Here is a 24,292-nt window from a genome sequence, read left to right on the forward strand (position 1 = left end):
CAAACTGTGTGACACTGACTGTATTTCCCTATTTGGCACACCCATCTCTTGTCTCATGTATCTTGGCTTTACAAAACATTAAAAACCATTTGCAACTACAGTTTAATCCAGATAAGATGGACAGACACTTCCTGTTGGCGTGGAGCTGCGTGTGAAAGCACTTAAGCACTTACATAAGCATAAGTACACTTTCTTTTGTATGTCAAGGCAGACAGAGGGACGTTTGCCAAATGCCATCCTGGAATGGTAAGTTATCATCCAGGCTTCCTGTCTGACAGAAGCTGTGCATGACTATATAGGAGCTACAGTACAGCATGTGCTCCGATGGAAGACTGAATCTGCTGAATACACAAGCAAATCAAAGACATATATTTTTCTCTGATTTAGATATAACACTCCTTAATGTACAAGCCTTGTATTTAAAGGCCTTGGTATTCACATTCACATTCTCAAATCAGGCATGTAGCTGACAAAATATATCATCCAGTATAAACAACAGCTCAGTACATGGATCAGTTCTGATAAGGCCTCGATTCGGGTCAGATGACTTCCAGATATTTTACATCCAAGCACAACTCTCTTTATGGATGATTCCTGGACTTGCTTCTGCTTCTGGGTTGTTTTTATACACAAACGCAGACTCACACATCACACAGAATAATAACTTGTTTGTTTGTAGTCTGTCTAGAAATCCTTCCTTGCTGTGCCATTTCCATCCTTCCTATGTTTCCTACTCATTGTCTAACTCAGCACAGCCCCAGTCTCAAAGAAGAAATACCAAAGGGGCGTGAACTGCCTGTTCACCTTTAAAATCCTTCCTTCCTTTCTGTACTTCCTTCTTAAAAGAAACTCTTCCTCCCTTACTGTGCTTCCTCCTCAAGTCTTACATAACACAATTGTGTTACGAAAGTCCTGCTTTGTGAATTTTGCCAATCTTTTTGGGGAAGAGTGTGAATGTTACAGAGAAAAATACACTCAATTAATAATTTAGTGCTGTTAAGTTACAATTTAGTTCACTGACTTAATGACATTTGAGTTAATACAAGTCTAGGAGTTGATTAAATTATGCTAATGTATTTTCAAGTCAAATGTTGTTAATTTGGTGCAAAGAAAGGTGGGGGAAATTGTTTTTTAGGAAGAAACGCAATGCAGACATTGAAGATTACATTATTGTTACATTACACTTTAACAGCTTTAAGAATAACTGCACCAGCAGCTACAATAACATTAGTAATATATAATAATAATAAAAATGTCACCTATTTTTTCTAGAGTGGCCGTTTATGAAAGAAAAAGGTGCAATAGCTTGAGCCTCAGTAGTCACTCTGAACATCCCTGCTACCCAAATCAAGGCTTGAACAAAACGCCTGTGTGGACTCACCAGTTGCTTGTTCATTAGACAGAGTTTGGCAAGTGGTCAGCCTGCGAGTTTACAGATTTTGGCAGAAGGAGTAGTAAAAACAAATCCTTTTCCAACCACTGGCAGATGGACTCATCTCCCATTTTTTTTTACGTAAATACCTTCACTGACATTAAGAGTTTGGTAACATCTCTACCATCATTTCCTGTCAACCCCCTAATAAAGGCGGAAAATATCAAATAATACTAAACACGTTCACTAAGAGATCACAAAAGTAATTCTGATAAACAATTTTACTTTGAGTAAATGGGAAATTGTTTCTGGAACACAATGTTGTTTAGTTTTTCAAAGAACATTTTTTTTAATGGTGTGAGCATAAAATTCCTTTCACCTCCATTGTGTTTGGGTGGTGGCAGAGATATCAGCAGATAAAACCAAAAGGTTACAACATCCACATGACTAGATACCACTGGTTAAATGAGAAACTGCTTGTGATTTGAATGAACTGACCTTTTAACCATGCATTTGACCTGTAATGTAAGCACATATTTATAAAAGCCAATGGGCAGCAAACAGCATAAGTCTGTGTGTGTCTGCTCAGGTCTAGTGATTGTTGAGGCAAATGTTGAATCCAGGGTTGTGTGTGTGTGTGTGTGTGTGTGTGTGTGTGTGTGTGTGTGTGTGTGTGTGTGTGTGTGTGTGTGTGTGTGTTTTTCCAAAGGTCAAGAACATTTGAAACCCAAACTTAACACTAATCAATGAATATTCACATGTAGTTGGCTCTGCAGCAGCGCATTCATTGGAACTAGTGTAACCTACTATGCATACAGAGCAAGGTGTATTACACAACCACAGTAACATACTTCTCCATGAATTCCCAGTTGTGTATACATGCACATGGAGCACCACATGTCCAGTGTTTTTATTATTTATTGGTAAATAGGATCACCCATTGTTACCCAGCATTAAAAACGCACAGTGTTCCCTATGATGTTTTGAGAACAGTGTGGTTTTCTCAGGCCCTGGGGAGCTCCTGCTTCTCTCCAGCCACACTAGCTCTTAATGAGACATCCACATGCACAGGACACACTTTGCCCCATTCTAATCGAATGACTTGCATGGAGGGCCACACCTGCACCCCCCTCTCTCCCTCCGTCCCTTTCCTTTCCCTTTTCTCTTCATCTGGCTGTTGGTTCTCGTCTACGCCTGTCTGCACAGCCTGGACTGTCCACTTCCCTTCCTCTCCTCTTCTTCTCTATCTTCTTTACCCTGAGCTGACTCTGCTGAACACATAACACAAATTAGTCCTTGTTCTGGTCCACTGAAGTACCATCAGTAAAATGAATTTGGTATGAAAGACCTTGTCTGGTGAAGCTGACCAACACAAATGTATAATAGTGTTGTAGTCTAAGGTCACTCGTCAGTTTGTGTAGTACTCAAGTATGCCCTTTAAATGCATTAAAAGGAACTTTTGAACTATCCTACAAGATAATAACTCCAAAAATCCATTCAGAAATAACAATGTTGTGCCTCTCGTGGCCTCTTGTATGTCACGTACAATTTGTCTTTGTATTTTATAATTAAAAAAAAAAATTCACAACTATTTTGACAAATAATATTTGAAAAATAACATTTGCAGGTTATTTATTAGGGTGTGTTGCTTTTCTGTGTTTGAAACATTGCCCGGGGGGGGGTTACAAAATCAGGTTTATGCTTCAAGTTTTCAGAGCGCTACTGGGTGTCAATTTGCCCTTTGATCCCTCAGTCTCTGCTCTATAATGAAAAGCACTACACCCTGTTTCAGCTACTAAATTACAACTCTGCTGTCTCACGAATAGAGGAAGAGCTGGACTGAGGAATGATTAATGTCCTTAATGGTAAAGTGCTGAAGGCAGTTTTTTTGTTTGGAGGTTCTTGCCTCTGAAGCCTGCATAAAGGGATATAGTTTAACTCTGTATTGTGCGTTTGTCTGTGCTTCCTCTTTTCTTCAACAGCTCCCTTTTTGTCTCTCAATCTCAGTGTGCTCTCCGATTGCTGGAAGTGGTTTAACTGTCATTTATGTCTTTTGGCCTAGCAAGAACTCTGGTTGAATGACACTGAAATTATACTACAAGGTGTCAAAACAAACCTGGTGTCATTTTTTCCCCCTCACAGACATTAAATACTGTGCATGTCAATGCATTGTCAGCAGTCTGCTTTTGTGTGGTTTTTGTGTGGATTATGATTTATGATACATTTCTGAGGAGGAGATTTTTATTTGTAAGAAATTTGTGAGATATTTATTTGTTTCATGATATAAATGGAGTATGAAACCTGGGATTCAAATGTGATTACATGCTCTCCTTAAGGGAAAAAATAGTGTCCTCCTTTTTTGCCCAGACCTTTTTTGACCCTTAAAAGGACCCCCAAATTCAAGCGCTACCGAGGGATGTGTACCAACCATCCCTTGGTTTAGTGGTTGAAGAGGCTGCAGCACGACACAAGTTAACACTTAGAACTGTCTCCTCGATCCCACCATGCCTGGAGGTTAGCGGTGGCCGACGAAGACACGTTTTGACAGATTCCCCAGCAGAGAGAGTTTCAGTAGGGAAAGGGGCGTTCACCGGCAAGTGTCAAACTAACAGCTGCGCCAAGTAGCCACAGACAAACACAAGATGGCAGGAAGCTGAGCTATTTGCCTTAAAAAATAGCAACTAAATAAAAAAAATGAAATCATACCATGCTTTTTGTAAGTAAAAAAACACGACACTCTTTTACACGCCTCAGCTTTAAAAGAGCTCCAAACGTTCATTCTTCCATAAACAGGATGATAGTGTTAAATCATTATGACAGCTGCAACAGCGGAGATTTTATTCTGAAAGGACAAGACGGAAGCGCTCTTCTCGCTCCGGTCACCTTGACTGCGTTTCACTAACTGTCCGCCATGCCCTGCCTGAGTTTGCAGTTCAGTGCGCCAGGGCAGCACGGCTGTCTTATATAACTTTAATACTCACGGGTTTAATGGCGCAAGAGCACAATATTGCGCCGCAGATCTGTCGATTATTTGCGGATTTACCCTGAAATAGCGAGCGAGCGACCGATCGATCACTTTTTTCCTCCTGCCGGCGACAGGCGTTAAAAGTTATCGACGGATCGGCGAAACGGCGCAGACGGCGGATCTCGCCAGCCTCCCCCCCCCCACCTCCCACCCCACAGATATGTCAGCGACGTTGTTGACTTTAGTTATAAAATAGTTGATATTCCGGACGATGTTGTTCCGCCGTACGGGGAGAGAAGCGGCAGCAAATGCAGCTGACATTTCACCACGCAACGTTACCGCAAGGAAGTGGTTTTATTTGAGGGCTTGACTGTGTGGACATTGCGTTATTTCTCACATTTTTTTTTTTTTTTTTCCAACTTGGGCTGACGGGAGATGACCTAACCGGTGGGAGCGCATCCTGCTTTCACCACAGGTACAGTGTACTTTTATTTGACAGAAAACTGGCACACTTTTTCATTACACAGCCGGAGAAATATTGAAAGAGGTTTTAAAAAAAACAGAATGGTTGTGCTTACGGGGTATGCCGACGACGAGCGTCCCCGGCGCTGCGTTGTGTGCTCACTGACAGCCCTGCGCCGTGTGACACACTGACAATATCACAACCACCGCTCGGAGGAAGCGTCTTTTTTTGTGCAAGACAGACAAAAGTGTTGCACAAACGTGCACGGTATTCCTTCTTATCAGCCTCTCCGGCTGTAGGCGTGTGATCAGTGCAATTTCCTATCGCAGCCAACAGGTTGCACTAATGCTGTATGTGTTGTGTCCATGCGGTGGGAAAAGTACAGTATAGCAAGTCACGAAACCCCAAACTTTCTCAACTTGAACACACCAAGGACCTTTATTGCCTTCTCTAAATTACATTAAGTCAACAACCTCAATGTTGTCCTGGTCTGAATCCAGGAAGCTATTGGTTACACTTTAGATTGTGGGCGTGGGAAAGTGGTGAAACCCATGTCCAAAACAAAAAAAGAAAATCTTTTTAAATTCTCCACCAGGAGAGTGCGATAAAAATGAAAAATCATTCTTCAGAGAAAAAGCAGGACCGCCACAAGTGCTCAGATGTCACTTTTAGCACCACGGTGCAGCAGTATGTGTAAAGGAAGTGCTATAAACCACTGCCCGTATAGCACCATATATCTTGTCATATGGATTTATGTCTTCTAGAAGGAATGTTACTGCCGCTGCTTGAGGCTAAAAACATAAAATACAGACGATCCACTAATTAAAAAAAATCACAGTAAGTGAGCCAGTCCTCATTAACCGCTTACAATAAGTGTTTTTTTTAACATTTAATGCATTTAAATGGCAGACGAAGTTCAGAATATTTGTGCGTTTTTCTAATTTAGTGGTATTGACTTCCAAAGAGGGAAAAAATGGCGCAAGTGACAGCTTGCTTGGTTACAGTAGTTCATTTCTGCCCCTCCAGATATGACTATCATTGTTAATGATCAACAGATAATTAGTGAGCTGCAGAACGGTCACATGCATAAGCTTTCCTTTGCAGAGGTTGTTGCAACATGATTCGGTTTTAGTTTTACAATTTCATAGCATTTTATTTAAATTTCAAATTTTGTAAACAGAGATTTGACTGAATTGTTTGTTGTTTGTTGTTCTGTCTTGCAAACGTTAATAGACAGTTATTGGTAACTGCTGCAATTGCCCAGAGGCCCATTGTGGGTTAATCTCTTCGAACAGATGTATGTTGTTGTGCACATGTTTGGTTGCATGAGCGACTTGTCAGTGGCACTGCCTGTGACACAAGTTATGCCTGGACATGTCTTGCACTTTTTGATGCTTGAGTTGAGAGGAGGGCACAGTTCAAAGAAATAACATGAACATTATAGTCATTTGTGTTATGTAATGAATGTGGTCTTTTTTTTGTTTTGTACTGATCAGCCTGGTTTGTGCCATTTGTGGCTCTGCCATATTGTTCCAGTGTGGTTGTGAGAAGAGGAGATGGCCTGTTTGATATGGCGGCTGTCATTTCTTAAAAAAAAAAAAAAAAAAAAAAGAAAATTAAATAGAGAGATGGAGGGCATAGACATAGTAGCAGACTTGAGCCTTGCACTGACAGTGCTTTTAAACTGCGCCATAACAGATTTCTACCAATGTTTCACGGCCCATTATTGTGAAAGATCAATATTTAAATACACTTTTCTTCTGGACTAGCTACTGCATATGTATCTATTATCCAGCATCGACTCTGTTTTTATAGCCTAACCTTGTCTCTTTTCTCTCTCACTCTTTGTGTGTTGTGCACTCTTTGACTCACCCTCACTGTCCTGTCAGGATAAAGAAATGGATCAGGGTGGATTGAAGCGCAACGGTAATCGAGATGACGGTCTGACATTTGGGGAGGCAGGAGCTGGAGTAGGCAGAGATACAGGTGACACAGCTGGTTCGTTGCTCCAATCTGCAATGCACCTGCCTGGCCCTGGGTCTGTGCCCCAGCCCACTGTGTGCACAAATGGACAAGGTGGAACCAAAGACCAGGGGGAGCTTGGAGGCCTCTTTGAGTCACCTCAGCATCATGTCATGTCAGACATGAAGGAGGGTGAAATCATCAGAATGCAGAAACAACAACAACAACAACAACAACAACACCAGGATATGGATATATTCAACATGGAGGACAGCTTGCCGTTGTTGAAACAGAGTATTTCCGACCTTAACCAGAAGTCCACCTCTGTCATCAGCACTTCAGACACCTCCGTCCTGGGCAACCTCCCCCTGCCAGACCTTTTCCCCCAACACATCAAACAGGAGGGGAATTTTTCTCTGGATAAAGATATGGAAACTTACAGCGGACACATCGGTGCTGGTCCGTGTGATATGGATGGCAACAGCGGTCGTCTAATTGAGGATACTGAGATTTGGCAAGACCTTGACCTTCCTAGCTCTCTGCCAGAAATCAGTGATTTTGAGTTGGATTCAGAAGTGGCACACTTGGATAACATCCTGCATGACAGCAGGGGGGGTAGTGGTCCTGTCAGTGGCTTGCTCAAGGAGACAAAGTCTCACATGGGTAACGGAGTAAACTGTACCAACGTGAAGGCCACGGACCACCCCATTCAGCATCATTCTCACCAGCAGAAGCCCCACCACCTTCTACAGCACCAGCACCAGCAACATCAGCTTCAGCATCAACAGCCTGGGTCACTTCTCTCCAGCGTTATGATCAAGGAAGAGAAGGATCCAGACGACTCTTTCATCCACATCAGTACGCCTGGTGTGGTCAAACAGGAGAAGCAGGAAGGCGCTGGTTTCTGCCAGGCGCAGTGTCTCCAGAGCAGTCTCCATGGAGGAGGCCCCATGTCCTCGCCTATGGGCGTTGGCGCAGGACCTGGCTACCACTACAGAGCCAACCCGTCCCCCACAGTGGGCCTACAAGACCAGAAGCCTTTTGGCATGTACTCAAACCTGCCTCTGGTTGGGGAGAGCTGGGCCAGGGGGAACAGGTATGGAGAGTCGTCCGGGATACAGAGGGGTGATGATGGGCTGCCCTCTGCTGCAGCCGTGGCAGCTTTTTCTGTCAGCTTCTCCAGGTAGGTCTCATGGAATTACTCCCTCTCTGTTTACTTTTGTCTCTGTGGTGGATTTGGTGTTTCCTTTCATCCATGGTATGCTCGACTTTGTATTTGCTCTACTTAAAATGTTAAAATATGTAAAAATAAAGGCAGGGAGTAAAGGTGATGGCAGTGATTCATACCTTGCTGCATTCTTAGCAGACCCTAAAGGCCAAATGCATTGGATGTTACTTTCAATGCCACTTATTTATTAATCACTGTAATAGTTAAGTAAATTTTAGCAGGAAATAGATTCAGTGAAAAGGTAGTATAGCCTCCCTATTTTATAAAATTAACCTTTTTGAAGACGTGACAAATGATACTAACTAATATGTGACAATGAATTAGATTGATTTAAAATTTGGGAATCATAAGCTACCCCTGACAGTCTAGATAAAGTACAGATTATTTCCTCCTTAAAAAAAAAAGCCAGCACTGCACTATTGCTGTCGCAACCACAAAAAAGTATATGTGCTGGTCCCTGTTGATGCTCTAGAAATCAAATCAAGTTCCGAGGGATGTATCAGGGCACTTCAGTTCCCTGCAGGACACCTTGAGTGTGCATTTGGGAAATGAAAGTAGTCGGTGCCTTTCACAGCTTTTAAGCCTGAGTCTACCAGTGTGAAACAGAAACATCGCTTCAAGAAGCATTAAAAAAAAAAGAAAAAAGAGTGCTCAGGTGTTGTATGTTTTATCTGTGACATTTTTTGTGAAGGAAATGCTAGCACCCCTGGGGTGGACATCTGGTGCTTATCACCTCTAATAGGAAGACACATCAGGGCACACGCTCCTCCAGTTCATCCACATCGCATCACATTTTAGGAATGCCATGAGAAGTTAAATATAGGAGTACAGGTTACAGGGAAGCAGGAGGGAAAATAAGTGCTGTTGAATAAGGAAGTTAAGATATTCAGTTGTGCTGAGTTTAGATGGTGTTAATCTCCCTGAAGAGGTAGTTAGCGAGTATATAAACATGTGCAATCTTGTGTTTTTTTCAATATTGCGGCTTTGGTTGTTTTTGGACCAAATTGCGAAATTGTTCTCATACAAAGTAACTCATCATAATTTGTCCCTGCTCCACCTTTGGGTATTTTTCCAAGATTGTACTGTAAAACGGTGCTTGTTATAAAGATATCCCAGAGTTACGTAAAATGTGTCATCCCACAGGAAATGATTCATTGAGAAAACATGAAATGCACATGTCTCAGGATGCAGTATGTTTAATGTGAGGGAAATGAATCCGGTGAGAAAATAGCATATTTGCAACAGTGTCCGGTGGACACGCCTCAATTCAGCTTGGAAGTACTGTACTATACACTGATAGAGGAATAGGCTGTGAGTAGAAGGTTGAAGGGAGACATTTATTTGCTGTTTTATGAGCTTCCTAGTGAACATGGCTTGAATGGGCGGATCACAAGATGGTGTGCGATTAATTCGGGTTAATAATACGAGTCAGTGCTGTCCTGAAAGAACAATTGAGGTGTTTTGGCTCAGGCTGCTTTATAAACAATTCAAAGATGAACATGGGTGTCAGATACTGTTATCTCCCTCCTGTCAAACTGATATGCTCCTGTGCTCTTGTGCCGTTAACCTACTTAAACTATGGTAAAGTCTTTTTGTCATAGTTCAGAAGTGAAAACTCTTTTCTTTCTTTTTTATTTTTTTGCTTTTCTGGTTAGGCTATGTGAAAACCAGATTTGTATCACTTGGTAATTTAATCAAACAACTAACAAAGTGTTGTTTTAAAAAAAAAAAACTACATGTGGCAAGAATCTGTTGCCGCAGTGCTGTTGTACCCGGACTACTTCCTGGTATGTTGACGCTTGTTGCACCAGCGTGGTGCTTGTTTTCTGTGTTCCTTTGATGCAGGGCACTAATGCACAGCACAGTGCAAAAACTCTTCTAGTACAAACAACTTAACATAGAAGCAAATGACAAAAACAATCTCATCTATCGATGGATCAATACATCATAGTGAGTTAAAAATGATTATTTCCATTTCTCATTTCTCTTAATTGTCATGTTATTTTAAATTGTCGTGGAAAAAAAATGATTTTTCAATCATTGAACATTTTAGATTTACATGTCACCAAATATCCCACAAAATTAGATTTGAAGATGACTGGAGACTTGAAGATGACATAATCAGACTTAGTATTACTATGTAGTTCAGGTTCATTAGCCTCAAGTTGATTAATTTAAATGCATTGATTTTTATTATAATTATCTGGTCTATAAAAAAAAAATTTGATCACAATTTCCTCAGTTCCAAAGTGACATTTTCAGATTATTTGCTTTGTGAGACCAACAGCCCAAAAAGAGGGAGTTTTGGATTTTTCTTAATAAAAGATTCATTATGAAAATAGTTTATTTAGATTAATTTATTTTCCATTCAATAATTAATCGAAGGACTGATTTTTTTCCTGCTATGTGCAAAGGAAAATTTTAATGTGTGTTTCAAATGCAGATGTGAAAGTTCTGTAATTATAGATACCAGAACTGTTCTGTGAAGGTGCCACTACAAGCATTATTGTAGTGACTGTAATTACTTAAGAGAAATTCATAGAATCTGTACAAAATATAATGCAATTTAAGTATTGAATAAAATAGCAATGTAATTCACCAAGCGAAAGGGAAACATGCTACACAGCACTTTATAAGACAGTGGTAGTATTTTGTTGCAGGGCTGCTGCATTCAATTGCATTAAATTATGTGTACAAACAGAGAAATGACTGGCTCCCTGGTTACCACATGAGTTAGCATAGCAACCATCTCTGTGGACTGTACTGTATATCACCGAGCCCACCTAGCTGTTCTATGGGAATTTTTTCAGCACAGTTGGAACACAATTTGGCTCAATCACGTTGCTTGGCTCATGCCTCTGGTTATATAACTGATAATCAAATAGACAAATGTTGTTGCTTCATGCCCAGGGTGAAATGAGGCCCTTGAAACATTCTTTAAAATTCTTGAAACAGCATGATACTCCTTTCATTAAGTAGATATGTAGTAGATGTGTTGTTTTTAACTTATGCTGTATTTAATTTTGGTAGTGCATGACTCTTTTTTTTTCATGCAGCAGATAACATTTATTATACAGTACATTGCTTTCAGAATGGTTTTTTTTCAAGTTTAAAATATCATCTTAAAATATTTGGAGTCATATTGACCTTAAAAGGGGTTAAAAAGTTGATATACACTCTGTTGCTGTGCTACATGCGTCAGTGTGTGCCAGAGCAGAGCTGCGGATGGGAAGACAGACTGTGTGTGTGTGTGTGTGTGTGTGTGTGTGTGTGTGTGTGTGTGTGTGTGTGTGTGTGTGTGTGTGTGTGTCGGTACACACAGGGATGCTGGGAGGCCACGTGTACAGAACTGCTCTGGTGTGCTGCTTCCCCTCTCTCCTTAGCCTGTCAGTCACTTTTTTATTCTCACCTACGTACCCCTGATGGGCCCCTTTAAAGCACTCCATAGTTCACAGAAGCATGTAAGAGCTGTACACATGAAGATATCATGCACACACACACACAGAAATGCACACAGAAACACAGATGCTCTTTTATTAGGAGTGTGCTGCAGATTCTGGATGTCAAAAGAGACTCTCACTCGCAAACATACTCCTCTTTTGTTTGATGTTTTAAAATTAGAATTTAATACCAAATTAATACTTTTTTCTAATCCATCATAGGATAGTAAAACATTGTGTTCTGCTGGACTGGGTTTTTGCTGATGCATCGTGGTAAAATTCTGGTGGTTTGCTGGATGACTTCATGCTCTTCTTCACCTTTTTTATATTGCCTTTTTATAGGCCTGTCTGTTGTTCAGTGTCCTCTGGTTGCAATGGGCAACATTTCATTCAATGCCTAACATAAGCTTATTTTAGCACATGAGCTACTTTAACACAGCGTACAACAATGCTATGCATGCAGTGTTCTAAAGTGTAAATGTGTTCTAAATTTAGACTTGCTAAACAAAAACAAAAATATTTTAACCATTTATTTATGCAGCATTTTATTCTTAAGTGAAATGTTTACTGTTTGAGGAAAAATGAGACATAAAGATTAACAATCTGACTTTAATTTTTAGTTGCAGCTTGTGCAGGCCGATCACAGTGCAAGATACATCTGGCCTTCCACCTGGATGCTTTTGGAGTCTGACCCAAGGGGCCAATAGAATGGGAGATGTTATGCAGCAAAAACCTAAACATAAGATTTTAAAACTGGTAGGGCATATCCCATAGATAAAAATTGTCGAGTTAATGATGGTGGTGATTATGATGATGCACTGGATGAGGATTATTATTATAATTATACAAACCAAACGTTGAGTGCAGCTCTCTGGTTGTCTGCCTGGTTTTATTCATTACAGCTGCATTTTTTACATGCTGTTGCTTGTTGGAAACTGTAGTCAACAGAGATATCATCTTTGTTGTTACAGAGAATTGAAACGATATTGTAGGATTTTTGTTTGTAGTTGTGGGTACTAATTTACTGAAGTGAAAACAGCTTTAAGCTAAGTTGAACTGAATTGAATCAGGATCTGTCACGTATGTCAGCATTACTGGACAACATCATTTTCTAGAAACCACAAGCTGACATGCTGTGATAATTCAAAATGATCTAATTCACTTTCACTGAAATCGCATCATGATCCTCATCATCATCATTTCACAAATCTCTGTTGTCCAAATTAATAATTTCAAACAAATTTTAATTTAAAAACAACGAAAATTAGTTATTGAAGGTATTTTTTTTTTTTACAGTTGTGAAGACTTTTGTCAGATAAAATAAAAAAACAATAATTTATTTTTCAATATGTACTTAATTTATTGCACTGAACATCAGTTTGATAATGTGATTTAATAGCAAAAACTATTCTTAATCTTAATTAATATTGTTATATTGATTTGAATGGTTTCACTACATTTTGCATCTCATTCTATTGCTTGATTTTAATGTTGAAAAATACCTCTTCAGAAAATGCTGCTTTTGCCATTTTTAGCAAGCGATGCATATACATTATAGAAACTGCTTACAGAGAATTTCAACTGTACTACTGGAAGTGCCCTCTTTATAGTCATCTCACAACAGGTAGTCTGCCAAAATGCAGATACAACAAACTAAAGCCAAACTAGGTCAGTCGCATGTCTGTTGACTAAGTTTCCTGGATTTGTATATTTCATTATGCCAACCTCAATCCACATCAATAGGCTTAACCTTTGCTGTATGCAATGTTACAGTTCACTGCTCTTTCACTGACTGCATCTTAATGTTTAGTTACCACCTTGTACTTTATTTACTCATCCTTCATCAGTTGCAAACATTCAGCTAACATTTTGTTCTCAGGACTAGTCTTACAAGTTCATCTCGGACATAAAGGACATGTCAGCTTTGATCAGCTAAGACATGTTTTCTAACAAGATGCTCTTTCATTCACTCTTCTTCCTTCTCTCTGCCTTGGTTGCTCGGCCCTTTTTGACTACTGTACTGAGTCTTTGATGTGGGCCTCGTTTGGGGTCATTGTAGTGCAGAGAGCCAAAGCAGGTCTAGGCCTCTGAGCAGCCAAGCTGTTTCTTTTTTAAGGCTGTTTTGCGGCTGCTGGCATGTTTACGCTGGTGTTAGGTGTCGTGAACATACCCGAGGCCTATGTAACACGCCACATGACGGATTTAACCTGTTTTTGCAGGAAAAAACCTCTGGTCTTCATATTCACTGCAAAACATAAAAAGAAATACGTAGAAAAACAAAGAACAGAGACTTACAATATTATTCATGCAATAGCCCTACAGTAAGCACTATTTTTGCAACGTTTTTTCAGAAAGAATCAACAATACTACGGTTTGTTGTGTTATTAAGACATGTCCTGTTACTTAATATATATTTTCTTCATGATGTGTTTCCACAGCCTCTAAACCAGGTTGCATATACATTATCTGGCCCATTACATGTACAGGACAGTCATGTCTATTCAATTGTCATATATGTAGTTTTTTTTAACTCAAGATCCACTTACTAGCTTTTTTTTACTGGCACTTTCAACCCTATCCTTTGGTCTTCCTAAGCAGATGGAGTTTGCTTACTTGTCATGGAGCAAATGGAGCTCATTTGTCATCAATTGACGTAAGTATTGAGCTTTGGTCACATGAGAACAGGTGGTGGTATATAGGGCTGTCACAATAACTGCAATAATGAACTGCTATATTGACAAACCAACTGCAGTGGATGGCAAGCCACAACCACAAGAGACGTCATACCATCACATCATGTTGAGTGTATATTTTGTTTAGACAGGAAAGCCAGAGCTGTTCGACTGAAGAGACATGACCCGACAGAAACGATGTCTGAAACACAGTTGCTACTCAATATTTCGAATTCATGGAGCCTCCACCCCACTCGCTCTGAAACAACTCCCAATTCGAAATACCAGCGGTCTTGAAGCTGAACCACGACTCGTTTGATAATTATCCCAGTTTGACTTAGCTTTGGTGTTTGCGTCCAACGGCTTGCCAGTGTTATGGTTTTACAAGTGACCCTGTTGACTGGCAACTTTATATATACGTTAATAAGGGTCACAGACGCCAGAGGCAGGAGTTGGGAGAGTGCAGGTGATTAGTACTAGTAGGTACTGAAATAATAATAATAATAATAATAATAATACATTTTATTTATAAGCGCTTTTCTAAATACTCAAAGACACTTTACATAAAAACATAAAAGCAGCAAAACAACATCAAATAGTAAAACATTAAAAACACATCAGACTAAGCTGAACATTAAAAGCAATTTTAAAAAGGTGTGTTTTTGTCAGTGATTTGAATGTTGGAAGGTCGGTACAGTCACGGATGTGTTTGGGGAGAGAGTTCCAGAGGGAGGGGGCAGCTACAGAGAACGCTCTGTCGCCCCAGGTTCGGTGCTTGGTCCGGGGTGGAGGAGTCAGGAGGTTTGCTTCAGATGAGCGGAGGCTACGGGATGGATTGTGGCGATGGAGCAGGTCAGTGAGGTAGGAAGGAGCCTGGTTATGGAGGGCTTTGTGTGTAAGGAGGAGGATTTTGAACTGAATGCGCTGTGGAACTGGGAGCCAGTGGAGGTTCTGGAGGACGGGAGTGATGTGATCATGGGTGCGGGTGTGGGTGAGCATACGTGCAGCGGAGTTTTGGATGTACTGTAGCTTATTTAGAGTTTTGGATGGTGTGCCATAGAGGATGCTGTTGCAGTAGTCGATTCTGGAGGTGATGAAGGCGTGGATGAGGGTTTCAGCAGCAGAGAAGGAGAGTGATGGGCGGAGATGGGCAATGTTCTTGAGATGAAAGAAGGCAGTTCTGGTGATTTGGTTTATGTGATGTTCAAAGGAGAGGTTATTGTCAAAGATGACTCCGAGGTTGCGACTGTGGGGGGATGGAGACAGGGTGGAGCTGTCAATGGTGAGGTGGAAACTGTCTGTGGTTTTGGTGAGGGATTTGGGGCCGATAATGATAAGGTCTGATTTGTCACAGTTGAGTTTGAGGAAGTTGGAATGCATCTAGGATTTGATGTCGGTGAGGCAGTTGGAGAGAGTGGAGTGAGTGGCCGGGGTGATGGATTTGGTAGAGATATAAAGCTGGACGTCATCGGCATAACAGTGGAAGTGGAGACCATGGTGGCGAATGATGTTGCCAATGGGGAGCAGGTAAAGTATGAAGAGGAGAGGACCAAGCACCGAACTCTGGGGGACGCCTTGGGACAGGGGAGCAGTGGAGGAGGTGCAGTTGTTGATATGGATGAATTGTTGTCGGTCTGTGAGGTAAGATTTGAGCCAGGAGAGTGCAGTGCCAGTGATGCTGAGAGAGGACTCAAGGCGGGAGAGGAGAATGGTATGGTTGATGGTGTCAAAGGCTGCGGTGAGGTCCAGGAGGATAAGGATGGTGAGGTGGCCGGAGTCAGCGGAGAGGAGGATGTCGTTGGTGACTTTCAGGAGGGCTGTTTCAGTGATGTGTTGGGAACGGAAACCGGAAATAAAACATTATCCCACAGCACCTCTTGCGAAGTAATTAGCAAAAACAACAAAAATGGCGGTAATACCACATACCACCGTTGAGCCACGCTAAATCACTGCAGGGGAATTTCCTTCATACATAAGCTGATTTTAATTGTAAGAATTGTAACTTAAACTTAACTTTAAAATTCTGTGCAACATTGTCCCTCTTTCAGACCAAGATGATGAACTGTTTCTAAAGTTTCTGTTTCTTACAATTCTGTGAGCATTATTTTTGTGAATGGAACATCACTTAGCGTTCTTTGAAAATTCTGTATTTATATAGTGATTAGGGCTGAACGATTTGGGAAAATAATCTAATTGCGATTCCCCCCCCCCAATATTGCAATTGCGATTTAATATGTGATTCTCTTTTTTCCCCCAACAAAACATAATGAATGATTTAAATATGACCAACACAATATTAGATACATTTAGTGTAAAATGTTCTTTCCTATAGGCTGGGCCTATTTGTTAGAATTAAATTAAAAGATGTATGCCTTGAAATAAATTAAATTTTTATTTAACTGCTCATTACAGAAACATCTGTGGCTTTGCCACTGTGCATTTAAGTAATTTAAACAAACGCATGCACTTTGTAAACGCTGTGTGCAAAATTTACAGTCTTAAGAAAAAAATAATTTAAAATTATATGTATCTTACTGCTCCCAAGTCAGTAACATTTCACACAACTGAAACATAGAATTTGCCTCTACTACTTTTGAAAACATTTTGTAAAATCAAAGTAAATAAAGTTATAAATAAAAAACGGAGAAATGCACCTTTAAATTAGACAATAAAGAAACAGTTTGATTATAATATAGATCAACCTCACTTATCTCAAGTACGCAACAATAACACACCACACAGACTAAAGTTCACTATGAGTATGGCACTGCCAGCCATAATGATCCAACGGGAGGGTATACTGTGCCATTTATCAAGCGTATTTATCAATGCCATGAACCCAGGCTTGGTCACCGTGCTGAGAGGCATCATATCTTTGGCTATGAACTCGGTTATTGCCCGAGTGATTTCCCCTTGCTGTTTTGAATTACGTTCATATGGAGTGACAACATTTTGGTCCGTGATCCCCGTCTTGAGGTATTTGGCTTGTCTGGCGCACTGGTGCTCGACATTTTGGCCATACAACTGTCATACATTGATTTGTGGTATTTTTTTAAGTGCTGGAACAAGTTTGTAGTGTTACCCTGTGAAGTAGCAACGGGAGCACGGCATGCTCTGCACAACACCTGACGCTGCGCAGCATCTTCTTTTTTGAAACCAAAATAGTTCCACACCACCGACGTGCTGTTCCTTTTCGAGACTAAAGTTTTTTAGTTTTTTTTCAGCTGTGTCAGTTTCTGACTCTTCCGTCGAGCCAGAGGCCATTGCGCACGAGGTTAAAGGGCAGCAGGAAAAGTTGATGCAGCTGATGCAGCCAAGTTCTCCACTCTTTTGCTCGCGTCACGTAACCACCTTGTAATCGCGCAAGTTGCGGTTAGAAAATCGCGTTTTATCATATCCCAATATTATCACAAATGCAATTAATCATTCAGCCCTAATAGTGATATGACACAGCTTAGATTTTATTTAAATTTTGTATGTAATTTATACACACTACACCCACATACTCTGCACTATGAACAGACAAACATATGCACTCACAAATGCCTCATTGCACATCATGTGATGACTGTGTATGGTTGGCAAAGCTAGGTGGGAGGCATTTCTGGGTATAGACTACCAATAATAGAGTAAGAGATCGTTGGATGGATTCTTTCTAAACCCATCTGATGAATCATTTAATGGGCTTTGGTATTATGGTTTAAAGTTTCTGTGAGTGCATATCTATGCTTAAAGGACCCGTGGACTTAATGCAGATCCCAACTCCCTCGCTTCACCCTTTTAAATTCTGAGAGCAAACTATGCTCAGATGTGTCAGGAGTAAGCATAAATATACCCCCAGCTGAACTGACTCACTGTACTTCATATCAGAGGATTGTGCTTGTTATGTTTGGCAACAACTTTATCGGGAGACAGGAAGTGCAGGGTCTAGTGGCTCAGGCTGATGCCCCTTTTGTTCTCTTTGGCCAATATATATATATATATATATGGCTGATGCTCTTTTTTGCCATGCATGTTTCTCTTCAGATTTGTAAGTGTGAGCTTTCTTGGACAGTCGTATTTTCTATTACTGAAGTGATGGTTCACCAAATGGCTTTTTATTTGGGAAATATGGTGCCTGGCAGAAACATCACATATAAAGTGAAAGCAGTATCAACGGCAAAATGTAAAAAAAATAAACAAAAAAAGGCGTTGGAAATTTGCATTAACTAAACCGTACAGCAGATCTCAGGGTTTTCCCCAGGAAATTGGTTAGTTGAGGTGGTAAGCTATGCCCTCCACCACAAACACCAAAAAAAAAAAAAAACAGGCTTTATTTTCCACCCATGTCTTGTGAATGCACACAATGTGCCCTACTATTTGAACACCCATTTACATAAAATTTCCCTTCGGTTTGTCACCAGTATTGACCCTAAAGGAGCTTTATGTAAGACATTTCCATTCATAATTCAAACTTTGAGAATTTAAGAACAGCTTATCACCATAGGGGTGGGGTGTCCACTCCTATCGCAAGAAACAAGGAAATTCTCCCATAGGTCTTTATTTCAACAAACGGCTAACTTGGCAGACATATTAACACTGTCAACAATGTTGCACAATTGGCTAGCTAAGCTGTCACTAAATAGCCCATAATAGCTCTTTACTTACTAGTCTAAAAGAAAAATGGGTCTTGTTTGATTATATTTCAGTAACTTCTTTCTTTGCCGCCAAACACGCTTTCCTGCCCTCAGGGCAGTACTACTTCTTGATCCTATTATGTTAGACTGAGGGCAGACTGGACGCTACAGTGACTCACTATTGCCTCTTGAGATGAAAATTGGTATTACAAGACAGAGCGGTCTGGGGCTAGCTAGTTAGCATGCTAACTTCAGTAGATATCTCAGCAACACAATACACAAAACAAAACTGTTATTTTTTCACATTCTGTTGATAATTCTGTTTTATTTTATTTTTGAATGTTGTAAATTAAAATTCTTATATATAGCTAATACAGTAATACATATTAATGCATGTCTTAGGATACATTTAGTTACTATATCAGGGCATAAACAATTGCCTCGCTCATTCATCAAACATATGGCTTCGCTGTGTCATATAGCTTATTTTTCCCTGAGGGTTAATGTTATCTTTTCTAAAAGTGTAATCATTCTCTTCTAATGTCAGTTTCTGCTGTAATACGCTCGAGGAATCTCTGCATCTGACAATGGTTTATTCAAGTTTTAGTTGAATAGACCATTAATATATAAAGACATACAATTTTATCTCTGTGACTTTGCAGTCCTAATATTTAATTAAAACACCGACTTAAAATATGTTTTTGAAATTATAACACCTAGATTTTTCTGTTTTTGTGATAAAAGTTAATTTGAAACAAATCCCTTGTTTGTTTCCAATAAAAATCCAGGATACCCTTTGTTTTAGGTAAAAATATTTACACTGATTATCATTTACATTTATTATGTCTGTTAGTTTGACAATCTTTTTTTAAGTGACGTGTTTCAGTATCAAGTCCTGTAAATTCTCTGATGTGTCACAGCTTGTTTTCTGATCAATGAATCAAGTTGGTGGAATTTCCCGCCTTTGCTGTAAAAAAAACAAAAAACAAAACCTCAAAGCAGTCTGGCACTGTGCTATTATTTTTATGTACTCTTTGCTGTTTCTGTTTTTTTGGTTTGTGTGCTTGCTAAACTGTGAGATATGTTGTTGCTTTGTTTGTGTCGTGCAGTCTGTCTGCCTGATTGTGGGTCGCCATCGCTGTTTCTTCTCCCATTTTACACAGATGCATCATCTTTGAAGGCTCCTTTCCCAGTCACCATAGAAGGGAATCACTTTAAGGAATACACACATCAACATGTAATTTTTGTCTGATTTGCTAATGGACCAATAAAGTCCCACACAATCATCAGTGAGTCTATTCCTGCTCAAATGATCAGCCTGTGTTTTGCATAGTAAAAATCCAGTGCAAATTACGAACCATGTGTTAGTGATCTCTGAAAATGGGTATCAATCTCATACACTGAAATCTAAATTGAATACTAGTCTTTACAAAAAGGGGTTTAAAGGGGAGTGAATATGTGATCCCTCTGCTCTTCTTAGGAGTTTTACCTCCAGCTGTTCAGAATCAGCAGGGTGGCAGAGTAACCAGGGAGACTGTCAGCAGGAGGCCACCAGTTCAGACCCCTCTAGCAGCAAGCATCCAACCTGTTGAAGTGTGAGCAACTTGATGAGTAGCTCCAGTCCCAGAGCTGCTGTTCTTTTGATTCGTTGAAGGCCATTTAGTTACAACTAATGTACAATATCACAGGCCTGCCAGATTTTAAAGCCTGGAGAAGGCTTGGGCAGTATCAATTTATTACGACACACCAGGGTATTTAGAAATACTGAAGATATGATTGTCAGTAGCTTCAAAAACACAGACGCTCTTCTTCTTCTGGTAGATCTATCATATTGGCAATAGCCATTTTTAATAATCGCCACGCTCTGCCCGTGGGAAGAATGAACATGTAAGACTGTCCGTTCTGGATTAAAAGCTCCTTCAGAGTGCCCTGATAGCTTACCTGGTAGAATTGGTATCCTTTCTGCAGCGGCCATGGGTTAGACTTAGATCTGTGGCCCTTTGCTGCGTGTCATCCCTTCTCTCTCTCCCCTTTCCTTCTCTGTCACTCTACAGCTGTCACTATCCATTAAAGGCAATAACAGCCCCCCACCCCTCCAAAAAAGCTCTTTTTGCTGTCTGTGCTTCTCTTTTTAGAGCATATCATATGAAAATACTTTTCTTTGACTCTCTTGATTCTCATTAAACTAGTGCCATGAAGGCTGCAATAACTGTGCCAGTTCAAATAGTTTTCTTTTGGGTTTTTTTACACAAATACCATCATATACCGTCACAAACATGTTGTGTTTGGAATTGCAGATTAGCCTGCCATATGAAATTCTATAAATACTTCTTAAATGCTATTTTTTTAAAGTCAGGGTTGGAAAAGGGAGAGAGAGTTTGAGTTATTAAAAGGTTATTTGTCTTTACAGAGTGAAAAAACATTTTTGGTGCTTTAAAGGGGAAGAATTGACACCATCATGTTAATACATCTATACTACAACTTTATGGCTCGAAAAAAACCTGATGGAGCCCCATGGAACACATTTCATCTATGGCAAATGCGGGAAAACGCTGTCAATCAAGTAATGGTGGGCTGTGACTAAACATACAAAAAACCGCCATGACAAATGTCACTGTAGAAACAAAACACCTTGGTGGAGCTTTGCACTCTGTGCCCCTCTAGTTCAATATTTGTTACCTAGCTGCTTTTAAGAGCTTGTGTAAAATGAAGCTCGTCCTTGAAGACTCAGGCAGTGGATTCAGTCTTTTTCAGCTGTGAATGCCAATGATGGGAAATTAGATGGACTGGTATGCTGCCAATGTAAACTGAACAAAAATTACTTGGAGAATGTACTTGTGTAGTATGATTAATTAATATATCTAAGTTACACAGAGATTTATTTTATTGCATCAGACCTATTAATGATATTTTTTATGCCTGATTATGTGTAGATATGCACCGACACACACAGACAGGAAAAATTCTCAGTATGCATTTGCAGCCCTGATTTCGGCAGGTGTAGAGCTGGCTATGTCATAGGTTGTCACCAGACAACGTAGAGGACCTTGTGCCATAGACCGGTCAATAATTTACCTGAGCAAGGTTACTGTACATGTGGAGGCAAACATTCACTCCCTGAGGCTGTCGTTCAGACTTAGTCCTTGTGTAATCTTATGACCCATGCCAGCTGGTTCAAGGGAAAACTTGATAATGGCCTCATTTTGCCTTGGTCAAAACACAATTAATGAGATTCAGTACAGATCCTGACTTTATAGGTGACCCACTTCTTGTTGTATGTTTGCTAAGCTACCACTGCACACATAAATCAAGCTCCAGCCAAATCTTAAAATATACTGCTATTAAAAGCTGATGGTGGGTTCTGTTCAGCTTTTGAGTTTAATGGAGCCCATAGTAAACTAAGTTGTAAACAATTCTGTCTATATATTACACAGCGACTACCAAATTTTAAAAGAAACATTGAACAACTGTTTCAGGGCTGCCTCCTCTTAATAAAACAGCAGGGGGAAATTTAATTAATATTTTTTTAGTTTAGTTTTGCAATCGTGGAAAAATCCAATCTAAAATGATCTAAATCTACTAAATGGCTTTGCCCAGGCCATTGCTGTACAACAAGCGAGCACTGGTTGTGACAGACATCTAGGCTACATTTTGGTTTTCCAAAGTCAACATTGGGAAGCGCTTGAGATGTTGTGGTTGCTGTGAAAGCATTTTGACATTTTCCTCAGATTTTAATTTACCATGCTCCTCCAGTGACTGTACATTATAGTGTCCACTTGATCCTACAGCTATATAAATGGCAACAAAAGAAATTAACACATACAACAAAATCTAAAGATCACAAAACGAAGAGGCGTATAACATAAGCAGAATTAGTCTCATTTCAAAATCAAACAGAAGATGTTCCTTTGTAAAAGAAGGAATTTTAAGAGAACACAGAGTGTGGATGCAGTTTGTGAATGGAAAAATGCTTTATTTGTCTCGATTTGGTGGTGCCCTGCTAGTCCAACATGCACTGCTGGAGGTTTAACAGGCGTAGACTGTTTATCATCCTGACTAAGCAAGCAGCTGGTTGACAGGCTGGTTGGTGACTGTGTTTATCACTGCATGGTGTCACAGGACACATGAGGTTAGCTGCAGGGATGATATGCTCTTAATTTCGTTGCTCTCTTGTTCTCTTTCTCTTACTACAGAATTTGGACCTGCTCAGATAAAGCTGAATCTTATAGCAAAAGTAGAGCTCTTATTCTGTACAATCTCATATATTGATATAATAACCAGAGAAAGATTTTATTTTCCTTTTCAGCCCCTGCATTGAGTGAAGTGAAAGTAAATTGACCCTGTTCATTTGTCTGGGAATATTGACCCACCTCTCAGCCACCATGTTGTCATTGTTTAAAATAGAAGTCCCTCTGTGTCTGGAGCTTGTCTATTTACAGCGGAGCTAGTCCTAAGGCCAAACTACTATTTTTAAAGGCGCTTTAGCTTGTGATGGTGATGATAATGTGTTGCTGTGAGTTACAGTGTGCCAGTTTTCATCTTGCCAAACCAATGTTGGAAATAGACCTGTGTGGTGGAAGAACCAGTGTGACAGCCAGATTATTTATCGCTTATTTATTGACATGAGTTGGCCGTAACTCAAATTTGTGGGTAACGCTAGTGGCTTTTTAAAGCTTGTGCTACTTTTAAGTTGTTGTCAGGGTTAGGGTTGCCCCTAATACTGCACATAGTGTAGCTGAGGTCAGAGCTGTTTGCTTTCATTATAAAATGTGATTTTCCACCATTAATTTATAAACCAAGAAAAACAAGTTCCACACAGTGAGACAAATCATCATTGTAAAGCTGTGAAATGATTCTTCTGAGCTGTTTTATTTAATTTAACTACAGATCGGCTTCATGTAAATCACTAAATACTGGAAATGTTCATGTTGCATTATTAAAGTGCCAGCCACTGATCTGTGTTGTCAGCATTGTTGTGGCTGGAAGAGCCGTTCATTTCTAATTCATTTTGAGATCGCAAAGTTTGCATTTTAAAAGTGATGAATTGGTCTCTAGTCATTAATGATAATGCTCAAAACTATTTGATAATTTATGGATTAGTTGACTGGCAGTAAATTAAGTAAAATTTTAATAAGTTATTAATTAAGTCATGTGTTAAATTATTTATCTATTTAGCAATATTGTAAATTGAATAACTTTAGTTGTGATGTAGAGATCCCTATCTCTGGAAATGGATATCTGCATCTCAGCACCTAGTGGATGGATTGCTACACGATTTTGCGTGGTCTCCAGGGGATGAATCCTGACTTAGGCGAGCCTTTATGTAGGGCAACCAGCAGGTCAGCGTTTTCACTTATTCAGTAAAATATCTCTACCTGATGGATTGGCACTGACCTGCCAACAGCAGGTTGACGTGTCCTCACAACTATTGGATTGATTAGCATGAAATCTGGTACTGACATTCATTTCATCACTGAGATGCATTGTAATAACCGATAGTTTGGTTTTTGTTTAAATACCTGCAAAACTAATGACTTTCCCATCCTCGCTAAACTAAGCTGGTGAACATGGCAA

The 24,292-nt window shown here is 39.9% G+C and overlaps 1 protein-coding gene across 2 annotated transcripts in view; it reads left to right on the forward strand.

The window, feature by feature from the left end:
* Positions 1-4,287: 4,287 nt before the first annotated feature.
* LOC127364656 (glucocorticoid receptor) overlaps positions 4,288-24,292 on the forward strand; it is a 66,265-nt gene continuing 46,260 nt past the window's right edge. For both annotated transcript variants that reach the window (XM_051402340.1, XM_051402341.1), the window contains exons 1-2: positions 4,288-4,812; positions 6,690-7,945. In XM_051402340.1, the coding sequence (XP_051258300.1) occupies positions 6,699-7,945 (1,247 nt within the window). In that variant the 5' untranslated portion in view covers positions 4,288-4,812; positions 6,690-6,698. The remainder of the gene's footprint in view (positions 4,813-6,689; positions 7,946-24,292) is intronic.

This window comes from Dicentrarchus labrax, unplaced genomic scaffold (assembly GCF_905237075.1).
Source record: "Dicentrarchus labrax unplaced genomic scaffold, dlabrax2021, whole genome shotgun sequence".
Taxonomy (NCBI): domain Eukaryota; kingdom Metazoa; phylum Chordata; class Actinopteri; family Moronidae; genus Dicentrarchus; species Dicentrarchus labrax.